The 22,167-nt window shown below is 43.2% G+C and overlaps 3 protein-coding genes across 3 annotated transcripts; 1 reads left to right on the forward strand and 2 right to left on the reverse strand.

The window, feature by feature from the left end:
• The first annotated feature begins 494 nt into the window (after positions 1-494).
• Positions 495-13,509, forward strand: LOC126374959 (proteasome activator complex subunit 4B-like). The gene is made up of 9 exons (XM_050021756.1): positions 495-973; positions 3,878-4,018; positions 4,716-4,832; positions 5,317-5,454; positions 5,941-5,985; positions 6,627-6,837; positions 7,172-7,325; positions 7,675-7,852; positions 8,066-13,509. Exons 1-9 carry the CDS (start codon positions 744-746, stop codon positions 12,720-12,722), a joined length of 5,871 nt encoding a protein of 1,956 aa, XP_049877713.1. The 5' UTR covers positions 495-743; the 3' UTR covers positions 12,723-13,509.
• Positions 13,510-14,355: 846 nt separating this feature from the next.
• On the reverse strand, positions 14,356-15,571 carry LOC126374961 (transcription initiation factor IIA subunit 2). Its single transcript, XM_050021758.1, has 4 exons — positions 15,385-15,571; positions 15,177-15,304; positions 14,946-15,052; positions 14,356-14,558 (listed from the first exon to the last, which is right to left on the reverse strand). The coding sequence occupies exons 1-4, from the start codon at positions 15,454-15,456 to the stop codon at positions 14,539-14,541; spliced, it is 327 nt and encodes a 108-aa protein (XP_049877715.1). The 5' UTR covers positions 15,457-15,571; the 3' UTR covers positions 14,356-14,538.
• A 5,584-nt stretch (positions 15,572-21,155) lies between these two features.
• On the reverse strand, positions 21,156-21,829 carry LOC126375076 (trichohyalin-like). The gene is made up of 2 exons (XM_050021918.1): positions 21,560-21,829; positions 21,156-21,479 (listed from the first exon to the last, which is right to left on the reverse strand). Exons 1-2 carry the CDS (start codon positions 21,827-21,829, stop codon positions 21,156-21,158), a joined length of 594 nt encoding a protein of 197 aa, XP_049877875.1.
• Positions 21,830-22,167: the final 338 nt, after the last annotated feature.

Below are 22,167 nucleotides of genomic sequence, written 5' to 3' on the forward strand. Positions count from 1 at the left end.
TAGTTAGAACAGTATTTGTTTTTATTTTACTGAAGAAGATATTTTTAGTTTGATTCAGTTTTTATTACCTACATGGACGACTACAGTGAGGGACTATCCAGGCGATGGCCCCAAAAAAATACAGGTGGTGCTGTACAGTTTTACATTCGTGGATAACAGATATAATTATGCATCTTTTATCTTTGTTTTTAGGTATAAATGAGGACCCTATTACACCGCACAACATATCTTTCACCCATTATTATTCTGATCAAAATAAAGAGAAGCAATATGGGTAGGAACATTATTCTATACAAATCTGATCCAAATATCAAGCAACAAATATTTTTATTGATTATGTTTATGAATAATTATGTACCCCAAACAAAAAAAAATTTAGAGAACGTAGGCTGGAAAGTCCTTCATTTCAGAACGAAAATAAAAAATATAACATCAAAAGTTGAAAATCATGCGTTAATGCGTGAAACGGAAAGGTTGTGACGTCACTACGATGACGCAAATGATGACAGTTCATCATTGAACTGTCAAAATTCGTGAAATGGAACGTATCTTTCGACTGAATCGGTTTTCTTGATCAATTTTATTTTCAATGACTTGTGTAATTTGATGACGGACAATACATGTAAATTGTTATTCGCAAGCTACCGTCGTGCGTAAACCTGCCGTGCTCATGATCTACGTCAGTGAGGGTCGAACATATTGGCTGATGACTTGGTAGTTTTTGGTATTGTAAATCGGTGATAATGATTCAAGACGACGAGTTCGAGGTCCTGGTAACATGTCCGGAGCGGGCACGGGAGCTGGGTTTCAAGCCACAGATGGAAATAGTGACGAACCGGCTGCTGCCATATGCTTCCGAACTGGACGAGGAGTCCAAGATATTCTTGGAGCAGGTGAAGACGAACCTGGGGCGTGCAGTCCTGCTGCGCGAGATGAAGCCCGGCTGCGGCGTATGGTCCTCCAGACTCATGAAGTAATTATGCACACTACTATTGTTAGGAAAAAAACATGAAACACTTTGTCTTAAACATGACAATGCCAAAACATTAGGACTCGCAACACTTGTAACACTTAGGCAACATATGGTACTTTGGAAATATTTATTTAAATTGAACAAAAGTAATACAACATATTAAACAAATATTAAAATAAGAACTTCAATAAGAACTTGTTGTTATCACTACATTTGGAGGTAATTAAAACTGTTTAACTTTATAAAACTTAGTAACAAAATTAAACTCCAACATAAGTAAACAAAGCTTACAATAGTCACATCTGTCTATTTTCTGCATTATGTGATACTTTCAGAATTGTGATCAAACAAAAGCCTTTTATCAAGAATTTTATTTTAATAAATTTGTTGTTCTGGCCAATAGGAATTACAGACCTAAATTAAGCCCATCTTTTAATAAAAGATGAGAAAATATTATGTTAATAAAACAGTAACAGAAGTACCTAGGTATTAATAATGTGAGGAAGTTTTCACTGTAAATGTCAATAGATATAAGTATTGTTATAGTCCTCTTTACACTGACAGGGCAAAATCACAAGTCATGTTTTATAGAATACACCTACCTACCTAGCACATCCCCTACCTAGAAAAAACCTAAAAATGCATCTTGCATTTTTTATTCCTTAAACAAGAAAATATTAAGGAAAAAAGTAATATAAGATGAAGATGAATAGAATATACTGTATTAGTTGTTGATGTAAATCATACAGGAAAATTTTGACTGTATGGAATCATTAAAATTACTATATTTAAAAGAAGGTAAATTAAAAAAGTATAGTTTTGGTATATATTCAATATTGCAATAGAGGGTATTGAAAAAAAAATCATGGATAACAAACATCTTTTATCTTTGTTTTTGGGTATAAATGATAACCTTACATCCGGGCACAACACATCTTCCATCCATTATTATTCTGATCAAAATAAAGAGAAGGAATAATTCTATATATATCTGATCCTCCCTATCCATCAATAGGGAAGGCCTGTGCCCCAGCAGTGGGGACGTTAATGGGCTGGTGATGATGATGATGATATCTGATCCAAATATCAAGCAACAATTATTTTTAAATATGCCTCTGTATACCTAGTATGTACCCGAGCTATGAGAAAATGGGTAATTAATATGTTAAATCTAAACAGCGCCATCTATATTGTCTTTGAGAATGTAGCCTGAAAAGTCCCTCAGTAGTTGGGCAATAAGGAAGTATTGTTGTATAAAAAATATGCAAATTCACTCAAGAAGGCATCATTGAATTTGTTTTATTTTTATACTTAAAGTTAACTTGGTATAAAAATATGTTTTATTTAAAATTCATCAATGTGTCTATTACAAAGTTATATAATTCCAGGAAGTATACCTAAAACAAAATGCAGGTAATTTTGTGCCTAAACATTAGAACAATTGTTCATTGAGATTGGTTTAGGATTAACCTTTGGCAGGGTTGGTGTCTGAGATATTTGGCAAGCGCCCAGCACTTCCTAAAATGTTGTTATTGACCTTCTTGCCATTCACTACAGATACATTGTATGTACTGTATCTGTCACTAGTTTATGACCATTTTTAATATCCTTTTTTTACTAATCCATCACAGGAGTTTGTATCAGAAGTGGCTGCAAATAGTCTCCAATCAAATCAAATATACTTTACTGCACACAAACAAAACATACAAACATTTAGCAACAGTACAAATGGGCGGCCTTATTGCTCTGAAGCAATTTCTTCTAGGCAACCACTACCAGGAATCAGCCATAAAAAAGTCTTCTTATTACTTATGGATCTGCCCACCTCATAAAGGAATGAATTCTTCTTATATTGTGTGGGTTGTGAGGTGGATTACCAACCCCATCAACCCTGGTGTCAGGGTTAATGGTTTGAGCTGCCAAAGACCCCTGAATGAATTTATGTATGTATTTTGAAATGATAATGAAAACATATTTTTTTGTATTATATATTTGCTGATTGATGATGATGATATTGATTATAATGTTCCTATTGGGTTCTCAAAAATTTCCTGTTGACCTATACATTCAACCTACTTTTATTTTATATTACTATTGCTTTATTTATGTCATGTGTGTGTAATAAAGTATTTATTATGTTATGTACTATTATAAATATCAACTTTAAATACCCATAATCATAATAAAAACAAAAATGCATTTCAAAATTATAAATGTCTGCAACTTCAGTCATTATAAAGCCTGTATAATACACAAAGGAAAATATGTGTACATTTATGCAAGATGACTTGAAGTTTTTCATTGTTTGTGATGTGTACAAATTGTATGCAATAAAGTGAAACAAAAGCGTAATAGATTTATGCATTGTATTTTAGGTAGTTTAATTTAAAAAAAATGTTTTATTACTTATAACTTTTTAATGTAATATAAAGATTTACAATTAGAGTTTCGAATTCTTCATAAAGAAACAAAGAAAATATTTTATTATTATAGGATGTTACAACAAAAATATATATATGAAATGTAAAACTTACACAATATCTAGTAACAAAAGTGGTGTTGGTCGAGAATGTATGTTACGTAATACACATCATGTACTTATAACTCATTCGCGTAAATCGTATTTCCTATTGGGGTGGGTCTATGAGTATTCATGTCAGCTTTGTTTATCCTAAGCTAGGTAAAGATGTCATACTATTATCATAGAATTTACATAATTTACATGCTACTACTACATGAACTTACAACAATCTTCCATAGAAAAGTAAACAACAGCAAAACAGACAAAACACTACAGAACAAAACAGCCTTATAATAAACACACTGATTAGGATTAGGACCTCTTCCAACATCTTAATTTTAAAAATATTATTTTCAAATCTGGAACACGTTTTATTTTTTCAGATTTATAAGAATATATGGCATGAAATTCAGCAAAGAAGATCACATAGCGTTCATAAAATTAGCGTACGAACTTGCGCTTGTTCCGGATTTAGAGCCATGCAAAGTTCACAAACTCGCCACTTTATTCCTGATGCTCACTAAGTAAGTATCAAATAAGTTTTTTTTATCGATAAAATCTTTAGTTCTTAACATATCCTTATGTATCGGAGATTAGATACCACAATAGCTCAGTTTTAATACATTATCAATCTCATATAAGTATAGCTCCAAGCTCTTAAATATTTACTATAACATAATAACGATAACACAGGGTCTAAGAATACATCAAACTTGTGCATGCCTATTTGCAATGTTATTATGTTGTTAATAAGCCAGCAGCCAGACTGCAGCAGCAGTAATGCTTGTTGCATAATATGAGAACAAAATAATTCAAACTCACAAATATCTATCTTTATTCAGTTGTTAATCAATTTCTATAAAAGTGCAGGGTGTCCCATAAATATTGCATCAAACAGAAGTGGAAGATAGCTCACCTAGTTACGTAAAACTAATTTGTTAAGATTAAAAAAATAATTTTGAATGTCAGTGGGAATCTTATTGTAAAAGTAACATTGCCCTTTATAAGATAGAAACAAAAGGTTGATTGCCAATAATGCCAATATAAACAACATTTACGACTGAATTGTCTAAGCCCTAGTTGTAACAATATTGATTGATATATTTTTATTTTTAATTTATCTTGGCATGAAGCACTTGACATTAACTAATCTTAGACCGCTAGGGAAGAAAGTAGATTTATAATAAGAACAAATAAAACTTTAATGTATGTTTATTTTAGGAAAAGACATTTGATTTCGCCGGAGGAGCTGACGTTGCCTTGGCGGCCGCTCTATGAGCTAGGAAAGAAAATATTCGACAAGAGCGCCACACATATCGGCATGTATCATTATAACACGTAAGTAATCTACAGTTCCGCTTATAACATCCTCCTCTAATACTCAATTAACAAGAATTCGTAATGGTTTCTTTATCGTCTATCTTTGAGTTTGAACACAAAATGTGATTAAAACAGCAAAGTTAATGCCTAACTCGCTATTTAAAATATGATATTGTTATTTATTATCACAAGCAAGCACGTATATTACGCTTGCTTTTAATAACATGATCAAGCCTGAACAGAAGGTCACTACCCTGTAGCACTGTACTCGCATATCCCGGGCGGCGCGATAAATGTTACCCACGCGACAAATAAACCTATTCTATTCGCTCAGTTATAGCGTCGCGCGCGGTAAGCTGGTAGCATATTACGCCAAGAGAATATAATGAGTTTATGGTGTAGCCAATAGAGTTGGCTTATTAACCGCGTCGGGCGCGATGTGCGGGTGCTACGCTATGGCTTCAGGAAGTGATTAACAAACCCTTCCTGTGTACATGTTTAGGCTGAAACCCTCTTGCCCGCAAGGCCAGGGGAGCGCCAACATGCTAGACTTGGTGCGCAAGTTCCTGTCGGGGGACGGTCTGGAAGACGCCATGCACTTGCTGGGCATGGCAGGACCCAGCGAAGATGAATTGCCGACGTAATTTTCAGCCGTATCATTTCGGTCTTGGCACACGGTGGCTACGGCGTTGGGTTCACCCGGGTGTTTATTAGGCGACAGCTGATATCATTTGCCAAATTATTAAAATTATTGAGACTTAAAGGTTACCGAGAGATTTTGTTTTCTAATTTCAACTAGCGTTTGTCGGCACACACATCAAATACCATCTAGTTTGTTTGTACCAGATTTTACTTGGCCAGTTTGGTCTATTTGGTGAGACAAATAAGGAGCACTGAGGAATCTCACCCTTTTGAAAATGAAATAAGTCTGAAGTTTTATATTCTAATCTATTGTACGCTTCAAGATATATAGCAAACACTTCTGTCGCCTAATAAATACAACTCATAAATAGATACCCATCACATTGCCTTACTCGTTATAAAACATGGTGTTTGGTGGGTAAAGGTGTTTGGGATGTCATGTCTCTTATATTACATTTGTGACATAATTTTGTTTTGATTACAGGTCTCTGGAAGGATCGTACATGTCGATGGTCAAGAGTGCAAGACCGTAAGTAATCTTTTTGTCACATTATCTAATAATAATTCAATGACTACAAAGTGTAAAACCAAAAAAAAATAAGTTTTCTTTAATCATTGCTAAAATCATTTAGAAAACACCGAAGATAATCGCGTATACATACCTACTTGTTCACACAGTCAGGTAATATGAGTAAAATTTTATTAAGTTAAAAAAGAACATAAAAAAATTAAATGACCTTGTTATTCACAAAATGAAACATGTACCAACGTCACGTACCTTTGTAAAGATTCAAAACAGTATAACTGCTGCTAACGAGGCTATTTGAGAGTTTTTCTGACACCAGAGGGCTTAGCACCGTAAGCGCGCGACTCTTTCTCGCCTCGGCATACGTCACCTGTCACTCTCTCACAGTACTGCACAAAGAGAGACAGATGATCTCTGTCCCGGCGAGAAAGAGTCGCGTTCTTACAGTGCTAGGCCCGCAGATGTCGCTTCGTAGTCGCCTGGTCTACATAACATTAATAATGTCAAATGTGGTGTGGGACCAACGTCTCCCGTTTGAACAATACGCGCTGTCAAAACCTCATTAACGAGACTGTTCACAAGTATGCAACATCTTGGAGCTTCTTATAAACTATAGGTTATAAACTTCTCAACGTATTTCCCAGATATTTCGAGCTATCAGCAACCAAAGAGATCCTAGCAGAGTTTCTGCCGCAAGTGTGCCCGTGGTCCAACGACACTCAGACCCTGGTGCACCTAGCAGTGTTCCTGCCAGTCGCCCTGCGTCCGCAACATGCCGAACACGGTCATCTGTTGTGGTTCGACGAGCTCATGACGCTATGGGATACCTGCTACAACGCGCAATGTGGTGTTTCGGTAAGACTCTCCTGCAAATGCCTGGTTTTTGTGGGACATTTTATCGCAGGCAGGTAACTTATAGAATCGGCTTGTTTTTTCTGAGATGTATTGTAGATTTCGATAATATGGTATTCCCTATTTGATCGGGAAAATAGGGAATCTGGGGTAATGTTATACATGTCTGAGGATGGTCCGATAAGCCTACCAAGAGTCCAGATGAAAAGTAAAAGCAACGCCACTTGCTCGTTGACGTGTGATGATGTACCTTTGACTACCCCAATTGGGATAAAGTCGCTTATGTCATGTTATGCTATATAGATGTTTTTTTGCACATAATGGTTTATTTCCCCAGGACGTGATGACGATCTTCGCGGGCCTGGCGAAGCGCAACCCGGGCGCGGTAGACTGGACGCCGCACGTGCCCAAGATGTTCATGCGGTTCCTGCACGCGCTCAACCTGCCCGTCAGCTATAAGGACATGCAGTTCTCCAAGAACTACTCACTATGTAAGAGAAGTTCATCTTTATTATGTCCTTTTATGGTCTTTCTACTATAAATGATCCGTTTTGGTTGAACATGACCCATTTTCATGACGCCACAGTGTTTTTGTTGCGTCTAATTGAGATCCTCTTCTTTTTTAAAGTCGGTTAGAAAGTAAATTTCAAATACCATCAACTATAATTATCATGTGTTATCAAAATTTGTAGTAGCCCAATACAAAATTTGTTTCTATTATTCATAAATAGGAAACATCGCAGTGTTCTGAATTCTACGTCATATTGACCAACAGATTCTAGCTATAAAATCAAACATATTGTAACACAACAAGTTTCTAACAACTGAACTTCTTAACAGATACAAAGCACATAGCAGCATGGATAGTATGGAGCATACGACCAGACGGCGTGGTACTAGGGCACCTTCGCAGCTTCCTAGCCGGAGTCGAGAGCTACCTCCACAGTGCAAACCAGGGACGTTGGTCCTTCAAACTTAGGGACCTTTTGCGGAAACTTGCGAGAGAGTTTCTTGTCAGGTAATGTCACCGTTATAGAAATATATAAGTATGTTCAATGTTGAGTAACATTGGAGCAAAAGAGACGAGAAGATTTGGCTCTTCGGACCTATGGCGCCTTTCTGTCTGTGTGACTGTTAGTGTAGTTCAAACTTGCGATTCTCACTTGTGCTAAACTGTCTGCTGTCCCAGGTCTATTGTTTTCAGATTTGATAATATTTGATTTCTTTGCAGAGTTCGTCGAGAACGCGAGAAGCGTTTCAAAAAGAGCTGGGAAAACCAGACACCGGAGGAGTACAAGCTGAGAGACGAGGACATCACAGAACTGGTGAATATCTTGCTGGAGCCGACGCTGGCGGGACTGTACTCGCGCACCGGGTCGCTGGACATCTCGTCGGCGCTGCACGACCTGGCCACGCTGCGGCCCGCCGCCGTGGTGCCGCCGCTCGTGGAGAAGCTGCAGGTGGCGCTCACGTCGCTCACGGAGCCGCACCGCGTCACCGCCGCCATGACCGCCGTGGCGGCCGTGGCGCGCCCGCTGCTGCGCGGCGCCGACGCCGGCTACCCTGCCGGGCCCACGCACGTCGTGCCGCTGTTGCTGGCCGTGCTGCCCGGCCTCGACCCCAACGACCTTAAGAAAACCCTCGTCACCCTCCACTTCATACTCATCTTCGCCTGGATGGTTCCCATCGTCGACTGCAGCTCCGCCGCCGACCACTGGCCGGACCTCACCGAGGAGGAGCTCCTCACCTGCGAGTCCACCGCCGGCTTCGAGGACTTCGTGCTCGTTTTCCTCGAGCGGCTGTTCGGCATCATCGAGTCGAGCACACTCGAAAACGTACGGCTGGACACTAAGGATTCGGACTGGGGCCGCAGCAAGACGGACGCGGTGGTGGAGGCGGCGATCTCGTCGGCCGCCACCGCCGTGCTGATGCAGTGCTCGCCGAAGATCTTCGCGGAAGCGCTCCGCAAGTTCCGCGCGTTCGCGACCGAGTCGACGTTCGAGACGAGCGTGGCGGGCAGCATGGTGGGCGTGCTGCTGCGCGTGTTCGCGCGCGTGGAGCCGGCCGCGACGCTGGCGGCCGTGGTGCCGGCGCTGTGCAGCCAGCTGGCCGAGCTGCTGGCGCCCGACGACGCGCTGCGCGACGAGAACCCGCCGCGCGACCTGCTGTACCGGCTCGTGCTGCTGCTGCACGTGGTCAAGTGCGACGGCGCCGCGCTGCTGCCCTACGTGCCGCTGATCACGCCCGTGCTCGACCGCGCGCTGCGTCTCCACGCCAACTACGCCATCACCCGCGCTGCCACCATTCTGAGTCACATCTTCTCTTCCCTCTGCGCCGTCGATCTGAAAGAATGGAGGAGCTCCCCGAAGGACTACGCGAGCGCCCCGGTGGACTGGCTGCCGGTGCGGGAGTGGGGCCACGGCTGCCTGCTGAAGGAGGCCGACTTCAAGTGGCACATACCTGGCGAAGAAGAGGCAGAGTGCGCGCAGATGCTCGTCGACCGGTACCTGAAGCCGGAGCTGACCCGGCTGCGGCAGTGGCTGGCCGGCGAGCGCGATATGTGCCGCGAGCGACGCCTGCGCAGCTTGTACATCATCAACGCAGTATTGTCGGCGAGCAACTTCCTGCCACCCCCGGACGAGGCGCCGGCGCCGCTCATGGAGTCTGTCGCGCCCGCCACCGAGATCCCGCTGACGAGCGGCGTGCGCCACCACGTGACGCTGGACGGGGACAACGTGCGCCGGGAACTGACGCACCTGCTGGGCGAGGTGCAGGCGCGCCTGCTGGCCGAGCGCAGCGACGACACGCGCGGCCTGGAGATGCTGGTGCAGGTGTGGGAGCGCGTAGTGGCGCTGAAGGGGCAGCGCGTGGGCGGTGGGCCAGGGCTGGAGGCGCGGCTGCGCTCGTACGGCGCGCTGGAGCGGGCGCTGGACGGCCACGGGGGCGCCGCCCGCGCCGCGGCCGCGCCGGCGCGGCTGCGCTCGCTGCTGGCCGACGCGGCGCGCCTGCAGGACGAGGCGCGCTACGACCTGGTGTGCGACGCGGGCATCGCGCCCACGGCGCTGGCCGCGCTGCACGCGCTGCTGGACCTGGCGCTGCACACGTACAGCTCGGTGCGGCTGCAGGCGCAGGCGCGCCTCTACTGGATGCTGGCGCACTACCCGTACTCGTACCGCGCGCTGGTGCCGCGCCTGGCCGCGCTGCTGGCGGCGGGCGGCGAGGGCGACGAGTGGCACGCGCGGCACAAGGGCGCGCTCTACGTCATGCTGGGCCCGCGCACCGGCCCGCTGGTGGCCAAGCAGGACTGGGAGACGGCGCGTACGCTGTGGCCGGCGATCCTCAACGCGCCGCTCAGCGAGAAGCCGAGCATCATCAAGCTGGAGCAGGCGTTCGCGGACACGCTGCACCGGCAGTTCCCGACAGTGAACACGCGGCTGACGATGTCCGCGGGCGCGGTGGAGGCGGCGCGGGCGCTGCTGGGCCCGCGGCGGCTGGCCGAGCCGGGGCTGCAGGCGCAGCTGGCGGGGGCGGCGGCGCGGGAGGCGGCGGCGGCCGCGCGCTGGGAGGACATGTACCTGCAGCTGGTGCACCAGGTGGTGGCGGTGGCGGAGGCGCCGGGCGTGACGTGGCGCCGGCTCGAGCTGGCCATGCAGATGCTGACGCTGTGCCCGTCCGTGCAGACGCCGTACCCGGCCCGCGCCGTGCGCCTCGTGGTGCGCTCGCTGCTGCACGACGACATCGCCGTGCGCCGCTCCGCGCAGCGCCTCACGCAGTACGCCCTCAAGCAGCGCAAACGACCGCTCAAAAAGATTAAGGTGGACCCGTACGAGGTGGCGGGCGTGCCGCGGCCCGAGCGGCGCGTGCCCGGCTATCGGCCGGATCTCGAGTGGGCGATCTGGGCCGAGGACTCCACGCCGCAAACCGACGAGGAGTGGGACCGCCCGTGGCTGCGGAACCCCTGCGTCGGCTTCTACGCGTGGCCGGAACGGATCGAGGTCGCCGCCCCGATGCGCGAGCAGTCCTTCGCTCTCGACCTCGACCCGGAGGACATGGAGGAGGGCGAGCGGTACATCTACGAGTTCTTCGTCGACGAGGCGAACGTCGAGCGCCTCGTGCGCTTCCTCACCGTCGAGGAAAAGAAGGGCAAGGACAAGTTCAGCGGCGTCCGGTTCGCAATGTTCCGCATGCTGTTCGCGCAGTTCGGCGAGCGCGTGATGGACCGGCTGGTGGCGCACGCGCTGCGCTGCGCCGCGGACCCGCAGGAGGCGCCGCAGCGCTTCGCGGCCGAGGTGGCGGCGGCCGCGCTGCGGGCGCCGCGCTACTGGCCGCGGGCCCGCGCGCTGGCCGCGCACGCCGCCGCGCTGGGCGTGCTGCGCGCCGGGCTGGCCGCCGTCACGCCCGAGACCATGGAGGACTGGGGCACGTGCCTGGCCACCGGCGTGGAGAAGCTGGACCCGCGGCGCGGCGCCGCCACGCTGCAGGCGCTGCTGGCGCTGTGCGCGCCCGCCGCGCGCGCCGCGGCCGAGCCCGACCAGCACACGTCCTTCGTGGTGTGCGCGCGCCTCTACGCGCTGCAGGGTGCGCTGGGCTCGCTCACGTGGCGCGCCGCGCCCCTGGCCGCCGCGCTGCTGCGCCGCCTCGACGAGGCCGACTACATCCAGCACCCCTACCAGAACGTGCGCGAGACCGTCGGGAGCATCCTCATGACGATCTTCGACACGGAGCTCGTGTTCCCGGGCGGCGAGCGCGGCGGCGCGCCGAGCCTCCGAGAGTTCCTGGACGCCGTGCGGCCGCGCCTCGCCGCGCTCTACGACGAAAACGGCGACATCGTCGTCAAGACGGCGACGTCGTCGGCGCCGGCCGCCGCGCCGCGCGCCGCCCCGCCCGCCGCGTGCGCCTCGCCCGACGAGCGGCCGGCGCTGGTGGGCCGCGTGCCGCAGCACGTGCAGGTGGCCGTGGCGCGGCTGTCGCCGGAGGCGCCGGGCGCGGACGAGGCGGCGCCGGGCGAGGCGGGCGGCGCGGCGGCGCGGGCTCTGGGCCGCCAGCTGGCCGCGCGGCTGGACGACGCGCTGCGCCTGGCCGGGGACTGCTCGGCGCCGCGCGCCGCCGAGCATGCGCGCGCCGTCAGCCTGCTGACCACGGTGCTGCGCGGCTGCATGGGCGTCATCGTGCGCGGCGTCAACGGCGGCACGGAGGCGCAGTACTCGCTGGTGCCGCTGGCGTGCGCGCTGGCGGCGCGCGGCCCGCCGCAGCCGCACGACGAGCTGCCGCGGGCCGCCGACGGCTTCCTCGCGAGCCTGGCGCGCCACCACCACTCGGGCGACAACTTCGACGCCGCGCTCGCCGTGCTCGAGGAGCTCGCGACGGGCCGCTCGTGGTGGGCGCGGCTCGCGTGCCTGGACTTCGCGCAGCCGCTGCTGTTCTACGGGCTGCCGATGCTGTTCGAGCGCGCCCCGCGCGCGGAGCGGGCCGAGCGCTTCGCGCTGCAGCTGATGCGGGACCCGCGCGTGGAGGTCCGCGCCGCGGCCGCCAAGCTGCTGACGGGGCTGATGCACTGCCGCGCGCTGCCCGACGAGCGCCGCACGCTGCGCACGCTGACGCGCAGCTGCCGCGCGCCCGAGCCCGTGGAGCGGCACTGCGGCGTGCTGGGGCTGTGCGCCTACCTCACGTCGCGGCCCTACAGCCTGGGCCCGGCGCTGGGCGCGGTGCTGGCGGAGCTGGCGCGGCACACGAGCGCGCCCGACCCGGTGCCCGCCACCATCCGCGCGGCGCTGGCCGAGTTCCGGCGCACGCACCACGACGACTGGCCGCGCCACCGCGACAACCTCAGCGAGGACGAGCTCGACCTGCTCGCCGACCTCACCGCGCCGCCCACCTACTGCGCCTGAACACCGACAGGTGCACGCGAAACTAGCTCAAAGACCTTTTTTATCGACTAATAGCGACATGTATGATTATTGCCATACGCAAATAAGTAGTTTACGTTAGACGGTTTACAAAAGCTATCAGTGAGATAAGTGTTTAATTTCATTTATTTTCTTGTTTTCGACTGCTGTATGTGAGCGATTATAACAAAGAATGTTAAAATTTGCAAGAGGTACAAGTACCGCACGTGCAGTTGTATTGTTAGAACGATTACATTACGTCATAACACGGTGATGGCTCAAAATTTTGTGCTCAGGGTGCTGGAGGTTTGGTGTATTTCTAAGACGTGTTCTATGACACAGGACTACCTCAGGAAGTTTTCTATACACATAGTTAGTATTGGATATTTTAATGCAATCAGACTGATTAGCATAAAATATTGTCTGAGTTAGTCCTGTGGTTGGTTATAGCCAGTTATATAATTGTTGAATTATTTCATAGTGATTTTTTTATTTAGGGCTCCATGAATCCCTTGTAAATTTTGTTTGTGTTCTAATAACACATCTGTTGCTCTTGATTTATATTGTTATTAGAATTGTATTTGAAAGTAATTAATTTTGTAAATATACTTTGTACACAAGAAAACTGGATTGTTACCATACTGCAACTCCTAATGCTTATAACAATAGTTATGTATAAAAATGACACCTAAACAATATAGATTTGATAATGGGACAATGTTTAATCTGTAAATACTATGTATAAATGTGTAATCATTTTTCTAGGCTTTTAATATAACTATCATGAGAATTATTTGTTTTATTTGCATTTCCATTCCTACTAAACAGTAGTGTTGCCGCTCGATAGCGCCCTATCGATAGTTTTCGATCGAACTATCGATAGTCTACCAAAAAACGTTAGTATCGATAATTAATCGATAGTATCGATTGCTATTTTTTAGCGATACTATTGATAAGTAACGATACTATCGATAGTTGAGAAATGAAAAACTATCGATAGTATCACTCATCGATATTGCGCAAGCTATCGATACTATCGATAGTTTTGTACAATCGATAGTGACCTTAATTTCGATAGTATTGAATGAAGCATTGTGTGCAACAATTCACACTATTTTAAAGCTCGTCTTTAATATATTTTATGTTTCGTGGGTGTTTTCGCAGTGGATGTTTGGTTTTGAAGTCTACAATTCGGGTAGGATTTTTTACAATACTATCGAAATTAAGGTCCCTATCGATAGCTTACTCTATATCGAAGAGCGATAGTATTGATAGTTTTTTAACTATCGACAGTTTTTCATCTTGTAACTATCGATACTATTGTTGCTTATCAATAGTTTCGCCAAAAAAGAGCTATCGATACTATCGATAGGCCTATCGGTTGGGTAGATGATTTTGGTTGTTTACTATCGATAGTAAAACTATCGATTTTTCGGCAACACTACTAAACAGCATTCTAATAAAACTGAAATGTTTTAATGCAATAAACTTTGTTAGTACATGCCAACAACAACAAAACTACACATCTCATTAATTATTGTGGTTAGATGTTACAGCATTTCATTATTTATTCCACCGTACCATAGTTAAACCACCAATCATTGCAATAATATTGAAACTACTATATTGCTCACTTACATAATTTATTTCTTGAAGGTTGGTATTAAAAATATTTAAATACATATACACCCAGATATATTGAAACAGGATTATATTACATTCAAAGAGTTACGGATTTGTAATTTAAAACAAATATTTTGAGATACATGTTTGAGAAAGTACATTGTTATTAATTTAATTTTAAAATTCTAGTTTAACACTATCTTCGGTCCTCCACATCTGTAAAAATAAATTAAGTTTTACTTCCAAGTTTATCTTGCCATTAGTTTGCTTCTGTTGGCAATCACTAACTGGACGAAAATTCAAGCAGTAGTACACAGTATAGAATACAGAAGAGCAATTTCTGTAAATGGATAGATACTAAAGAAATAATGTGATTTTTTGCCTATGAACGATGAGTGTTTGAGTCCCACAGCAGAGTATTTGAATGAGTTTGGAAAATAATAATCGGACTTTTAATTATCTACCTAAATAAAATAGAAAAGTATTACAAAAACTGAGGTTAAAGCGAGCTGGCAGTTTCTTAGTAAAGAAACATTGCTTTTTCTGTTTAATTGAAAAACATTGTTATAGAACTATTAAACACATAGAAAAATAAATACTTACTCTTGCCATCACAAGCCACTATTTTAACCTTATCTACTTTAGCCACTTCTTGGACCTCTCTGAACTCTACATCATTTAACATAAACGTCCAAACATTGTCACAAAATCTGCAAAAAGTACATAACAAAATTGTCTAAAAATGTATATTATAATAGTACAAATATCAATACAAACAATTGTAGGCGTAAACAACTTCCTATGTAGATTGAACTTGTAAAAATATGGTCTCACCTATAAGTATTTAATTTTCCTGCTTTGAAGGTTAGTCTAGACTTGACTCTATTCGATAATGCCTGGTTGATAGACTTATCGAACTGCAACAACACTTTCATAGCCAAACCAGGCGTTATCTGCCCATACTGAAACAATTCAACAACATCAATAGGAGACGTAACCCACAACAACAAAGCAAAGCAAATTGCCGACGTCCACGACTTACTTGTATGAGTTCGTCTAGGCTTTCCTGCAGCGTATTACCAATCGTGGTGTTTCTGTATAATTGGTACGACATTCTTACAGAATAAATTAATGTAACTATTAATTAATTTTATAGTAAAATAAACCAAAAATACGTCCAACAACAACTACATCGACCTATAAACCACCATTTGACAAACAGAAGTCAGTGTGACCATTATAAAATTAAAACTCACGATTTTTTTAAATTTTTGGCCTGGTTGCGTAGATCTTTAGGCCAAATTAATTAAAACTCACGAATTACCCTTTAGTGCGGTAACACACGAGGGAATTTTATTTTCCCAAAGACCAAGTATTAGAATACTTGGTCATTGGTCCTTGTAATTTCCCTTTCAGCTAAACAAGATTGGAGCATAGAAGATACTTTCTGGTCTATATCAATAATGCGATTCTTTTATTCGTAGGCTTGATTACATCCTATAATCTTTGTGATTCACGTGGTGGTCCTGTTGGGCAGAACTACTCCCTGGTTGGATCCCAAATAACATTCATTTCTTTTAATAAACATACTAGTTATTTTGTTTTCATATCATATTTATAGTCGCCTGATGGAGCATCACACCTTTTATCAGTCACAACACAATATTTTCTTTGAAGAATGAACTAAGTATGATTGTAACGGACAAAGAGAACATAAACATTACATTTGGTAACCGGGCCCTAACATTACGAATATACGGCTCCTTCTTTTTTGAAGTCGGTTAATAAGAGGTTAATACTAAATACTTACCTATAAGTCAGTCAGTGAAACGAACGCGCCATCGGCATGATTTCCTTTCCTCCAATCAAAAACAACGTGTAGAACTCAAACTTTTTAAAACACTTATCTGTAAAACAAATACTAACGATGCTATTATAATAACGTGATAATAACCATTAACTAATGCCCGTTCAAGACAGAAACTAGATGAAGGGGTGAGGAGACGAAGCAGGAGGACAGCCCGTGAATAGAAGTAAAGGTAAGTTTATTCTGTATACATTCTGAACCTACCTATATCAGAATATTTTGCACAAAGACCTTGTATAGAATAGACGGATAATATTTTAGAGTGACGATCAAACTATCACAGCTCTCTTTCTTCCCTATGGCAACAATCTCTGTGGAAAAAAGAAACAAACATAGACAAACACCGCTGTCTAGAACGTCAGTGTTTACCGTTTTGAGATGTTGTGGTAGTCAGCTGGATACCAAACCTGCCGTTAGTTTTTTGGTGTTTTGGGACATTATTTTAACTTTTTATATAAACAATCTGTGAAATAGTTATTCATTATGAACCATGGCTTGCGTAGCTATTGGTTGTGAGAGTAGAATGGGTGTTATAATGGAGAACGATCAAACAATGTCTCACCATGGATAAGTTATCGACCACATAATACATGTTTGTGTGCAAGAAATACATTACGTGGTCTGGTTTTTGTAAAGTTTATTGAGCCCTAAACACGATGCAGACGCATATTTTCAGCAAAGCCGTCACATTTGTACAAATAATTGATTTCACATTTTACGTTAATCAGCTTTGACAGATCATGTACCCAAAGTATTATAAGTAGTGTTGTCCTTTGATGTCGATAACATAATATTATGTTTTAATGTATCATCTACATGTGTTATTCTATTCTCGTTTAATTTATTTTTCGACCTGTTTCCGATTTGTATGAAGATTACATAAATATATTGTATTTTCCAGATTTTCTAAATATCCTAATTTACGAAACCAGAAATTAAGAAACAATTGGATTCAGACCATGAAACGAGATGATTCTCTCTTCTGAAGGACGCCTTCTCCTTATTTAAGCCTGTGCTAATTACATTTCGATGTATCTTGCTTTCTATCGAGCAGGATACCAAACAAAAATATTACATAGAGATGCAGTACCAACAATATTCACTCACATATCTCACATAAGGTGAGTTTAAGTTTAGTTATAAGTTTGTAGATGAATTTGCAGCTATTTCGTTTTTGTATTCTACATTAGCATGGAAAAAATAATTCAATACAATACAAATAATCTCTATTGCACAAAATAATTAGTATGAATAACTATTTTTGTAAGTACCTGTGATTATTCCTTCTATGTGCAATGTGTAAACATGTAATTCTTGTGTATTTGTGTGCTCCACGTTAATATGTGCCATTCTTGCAGGTAAAGTTATAACGACCAGAGCCGACACTATACACTTCTAAAGAAAGTGAACATGAGGAAAAATTTTTTTACCACCAAAAATCGGAATTGTTAAGTGCTTCGTGGTCATTGTATTCTAACTATATTGAATAAAAATCTTATAAAGAAGTATTTGCTTTTATTATATACTAGAAGGTCGTCTACTTCTTGTATCGAGAGCCGATTCGATTTCCGGTCAAGTCAATGAAAAACGTGTATTTAATTTTTATAAAAGGGTAGGTATGTGATTTATAGCAACCAAAGGGTGGCCGCAATGTCGTATTAAAATGATACTATAGTATATGTGGACTAGATGGACCGTCCTCGACCTCCTCGGCCATATCACCTTGCGAAATGACATAGATTAAAAAATGATAAATTGACCTTTAACAAGTTTGTCCATGATAATTACGTTGAATAAGTGGTTCTGAATCTGTCACCGCAACGTACGGTTCTTCTTAGGTATCTTTCTATCAGGGTACAAATAGGTATCGTTTTAACTAATTTACTTGTGGTTCTACCCACCCAGGTATGGATACTAGGTCGTTATTTCTGTATTTAATTAATCATTCAATTTGTAATGTATATTTTTTTAGATCTTGGACTAACATGAAATATTTAGCCAATAATAATGTCGATAAAGACATGGAACGGCACTAGTGGTTCTGATACAAAAACATATACTATAGGTACGTTTCTATAACAAACCCGCTACACGAGTACAAAAGACGTTACGACGATAGTATATTTATCTCTTTTTAACTTATGACGGCTCACATGAGTGCGAAAGACAAAACCTATGTTTTTCTTTCGTCTTAAATGTGCTCCGTCTATTCTATACAAGGTCTTTGATTTTGCAGGGTTCTAGGACAGTGTTGCCAACTTAGTGGATTTTCCACTAGATCTGGTGGTTTAGACATGTGGTTCGGCGAAAAAAATATTAGTTTTAGTGGCTAGTGGATTTTTTAGTGGATTAGAGTCCTTCCACTTAGCGGTAAGTGACGAATTTAACCACTAATACAACCGAAAATGGTTTATGAGTTACTTGAGCGAAAGAACCAATATAAAGTTTATTTATTATTAGTAATACATACAATAAGTTTCATATTGAGTAAGATCAAGATGCCTAAGCCACAGTACACCCAAAAGTTTCGTGATTGTTGGTTACGTGACCCAGTTTTAAGGGATTGGTTGCAAATAGTCGAAAGCACTGGTGGTCCAGTTGCTAAGTGCAAATTATGCGGTATATGATTAAGAATAATTTACCCTGTCTCTAGCACGTCTTTACCTACGACGCGGCGCTAAAGAGGGGGAAAAAACATCCCACGATCTGATTGCACTGATTCGGCTTTGGGTTGTCTAGTGATTCTATAGTCTCTGCTTACCCCGGTGGGAAATAGGCGTGAGTTTATGTATGTATGTATTTTATCTAGTGAAATTCTGGTGGTTTGCACGGCCGCATTTGGTGGGCTGGTGAAAATAAAGTTGGCAACACTGTTCTAGGAAAGTCCTGTGTTTGGATTGGTTTGGTACCTATTCATTCACTGACAAAGTATGGCGATGACTATCAGTATTTGGTAACAAAAGAGGCTGTGGTCTGTGGGGATAGATTCCCTTTTATTAATTTTTCTCATGACTTAACTCACTTACCCTCCAAATTCCTTTCTAAGACCTGGTCTGCCCGCTGGTCCACCTCCTCAAAAAAAAAAGGAACCTCATATGTAAAGGTCCAACCACAGATCTTAGCTAAACCTTGGTTTTCCAAAATTAAACTAAGTAAAAAGATCACCTCTACAATTATTCGGATGAGAATTGGTCATTGTTGCTCTCCATTACATCTGGCTAAAATCCGGATTAGAGACTCATCACTCTGTGAATGTGGATATGACGAAGGCTCATTGGACCATATATTTTTCCAATGCCCTTTATATAACCGAAATTCTTTTTACCGTAATCTGCAATCTATCCCCGTTGAATTCCCCACCAGCATGTTGTGCCTCTTATTTTCAAGAGAAAAATATATATACAAGGCCATTGATAACTATTGTACTATTAATAATATTAAACTATAATTCGTTGTATATAATATTTTCTCAATACTTATATCTTTATATTTTATAATGATTGTTTGTTCCAATTAACCACCTATAATGTGTTGGGTTGATAGTTTACTAACTCCATAGTGATTCTTGACAATTTGTTCGATAGAACTGACGTCACTGGGATAAATAAGAAAAACCATTTCTCAACTTTTCCATAGAACTATTAAAAATTGTCCAATTGTCCTAGTGACGTCAGTTCTATAGAACAATGAGAAGTAATCAAAGATAGTTTAGTACAATGTACAAACTGTACCCTAGTCTGATGTAGGTATTTAGATTATGCTCTGCTCACCCCCATTACCACCATTTGGAGGATCTTAGTGATGAGGTAATGTTAGTTGATTCACTGAAATTGCCTATTGTTGAAACTATTCTTGAAAAGAAATTAAACAAAGTAAACGTTTTGGTATAAAGGTTTTATAATTAAAATCAGTGTAGGTATAACAAATACAAATTGCTTTTATTTCCAAATAAATATATTTTTTTAAACTTATTTTTATTGTGTTTCTTATTTCCGTTGATTCCTTGTGATAGCAGCAGGTATTTCCACTATGCAGTACCTGTTGAAGAAATAAAAAACTATTGTAATAACAAACAGATTACACAGAAAGCTTGATGAAGCATGGGTATTTAGTTCATCTTGTGATGATGAGTGTACCTCTGCTCCGACTCTCCCAATTGGGAATATAGTTATAAGCTTACGAGCTTATGCTGTTTGTAATACTTAATTAAAATTAAATTATACAAATGGTTCTTAATTGAAATTGCATTTGAATGGCATTTTAAATGTCTACCTACTTGGAATGTAATATTTACAAAAAGATTTACAAAAATGTCATGAAAGAAGTCTATCTCACCTTGTTTGGTGTTCCTGATGCAGCTGTCTTCATAATTTTTTGGTTTGTCTTATTTCTTCCAAGTTGGCTTTAGGTATTTTTGCATTCTTTGTTTTCAAAACTGATTTTTTCATGAAGCTTATCATGTGAAGCTTTATTGCGATCTAATATACCCACCACCCATCCCTTTTGGAGTTCTCTCTTAAATGTTACTTTAATGGCAATTTTTTACATCAGTTTCGCTAATTTCTTACTCATATAGGTATTTTGTTACATTTAGGTACTTCTTTTTATGTTCAGTTTTTCTCTTCTTACTTTGTCTCTTGTAGCGTCAGTCTTGCTTGAGTTTTCCTTCTCTGGCTTTAATTTTCGTCTTCCTGTTTTAGTTTGTACCTATGTTATTCTTACATCATTCTTCTTTTTTCATGGTCTTGTTTCTCTTTGTTTTCATTCTTTTTTGTTCTGGCTTTCTTTTATTTCTTCTATCATAGAGCCTTCGTCTTGCCTCTTGAGTCTTCTTTTTGAGTCTCCGCGATCTTCCTTGAGTCCTGGTTTTCTTTCTTGAGTTCTTTTTCTTCAGTTTCAAAGAAGAGGACTTCTTTCTTCAAGCTTCGTCTAGTTTTTCAGTCTTCTTACGTCGTATTCATCTTCAGTCTTCCTGTTCTTCGTTTTCCCTCTCGAGAGTTCGTCTTCCTTCTAGAGTCTTCGTCTTCTTTCTCGATTCTTCGTCTTCTTTCTTGAGTTTGTCTTCTTTCTTGAGTTTGTCTTCTTTCTCGATTCTTCGTCTTCTTTCTTGAGTTTGTCTTCTTTCTCGATTCTTCGTCTTCTTTCTTGAGTCTGTCTTCTTTCTTGAGTCTGTCTTCTTTCTTGAGTCTGTCTTCTTTCTTGAGTCTGTCTTCTTTCTTGAGTCTGTCTTCTTTCTTGAGTCTGTCTTCTTTCTTGAGTCTGTCTTCTTTCTTTAGCCTTCGTCTTATTCTTCAGTCTTCGCCTTGAGTCAAGTTTTTTAGTCTTTTTATCCTATCATCTTCTCTCTTGCGTCTTTCTCTTCTCTCTCTTGAGTCTTCGTCTTCACTTTTGAGTCTTCGTCTTTTCTCTTCAGTTTTGATCTTATTCCTTGAGTCTTCGTCTTCTTGCTTCTGTCTTCGTCTTCTTGCTCCAGTCTTCGTCTTCTTGCTCCAGTCTTCGTCTTCTTGCTTCTGTCTTCGTCTTCTTGCTTCTGTCTTCGTCTTCTTGCTTCTGTCTTCGTCTTCTTGCTTCTGTCTTCGTCTTCTTGCTTCTGTCTTCGTCTTCTTGCTTCTGTCTTCATCTTCTTGCTTCAGTCTTCGTCTTCTTGCTCCAGTCTTCGTCTTCTTGCTCCAGTCTTCGACTTCTTGCTCCAGGTTTCGTCTTCTTGCTTCAGGCTTCGTCTTCTTGCTTCAGTCTTCGTCTTCTTGCTTCAGTCTTCGTCTTCTTGCTTCAGTCTTCGTCTTCTTTCTTCAGTCTTCGTCTTCTTTCTTCAGTCTTCGTCTTCTTTCTTTAATCTTCGTCTTCTTTCTTTAATCTTCGTCTTCTTTCTTCAGTTTTCGTCTTCTTGCTCCAGTCTTCGTCTTCTTTCTTGTCTTCTTCTTTTTTCTTCAGTATCCGTCTTCTTTCTTCATACTTCGT

This window comes from Pectinophora gossypiella, chromosome 18 (genome assembly GCF_024362695.1).
Source record: "Pectinophora gossypiella chromosome 18, ilPecGoss1.1, whole genome shotgun sequence".
Classification (NCBI taxonomy): Eukaryota; Metazoa; Arthropoda; class Insecta; order Lepidoptera; family Gelechiidae; genus Pectinophora; species Pectinophora gossypiella.

Excerpts from the sequence above, each read along its gene's own strand:
- LOC126374959 (XM_050021756.1), top strand. The coding sequence starts at position 744 with ATGATTCAAGACGACGAGTTCGAGGTCCTGGTAACATGTCCGGAGCGG. Across the intron at positions 4,833-5,316 it reads GGCATGTATCATTATAACAC|GCTGAAACCCTCTTGCCCGC; the intron begins GTAAGTAATCTA and ends GTACATGTTTAG. Across the intron at positions 7,853-8,065 it reads GCGAGAGAGTTTCTTGTCAG|AGTTCGTCGAGAACGCGAGA; the intron begins GTAATGTCACCG and ends ATTTCTTTGCAG.
- LOC126374961 (XM_050021758.1), bottom strand. The coding sequence starts at position 15,456 with ATGTCGTACCAATTATACAGAAACACCACGATTGGTAATACGCTGCAG. Across the intron at positions 15,053-15,176 it reads GGAAAATTAAATACTTATAG|ATTTTGTGACAATGTTTGGA; the intron begins GTGAGACCATAT and ends TACTTTTTGCAG. Across the intron at positions 14,559-14,945 it reads AGTGGCTTGTGATGGCAAGA|ATGTGGAGGACCGAAGATAG; the intron begins GTAAGTATTTAT and ends TTATTTTTACAG.
- LOC126375076 (XM_050021918.1), bottom strand. The coding sequence starts at position 21,829 with ATGAAGACAGAAGCAAGAAGACGAAGACAGAAGCAAGAAGACGAAGAC. Across the intron at positions 21,480-21,559 it reads AAGAGAGAGAAGAGAAAGAC|AAAGAAGACAGACTCAAGAA; the intron begins GCAAGAGAGAAG and ends CGAAGGCTAAAG.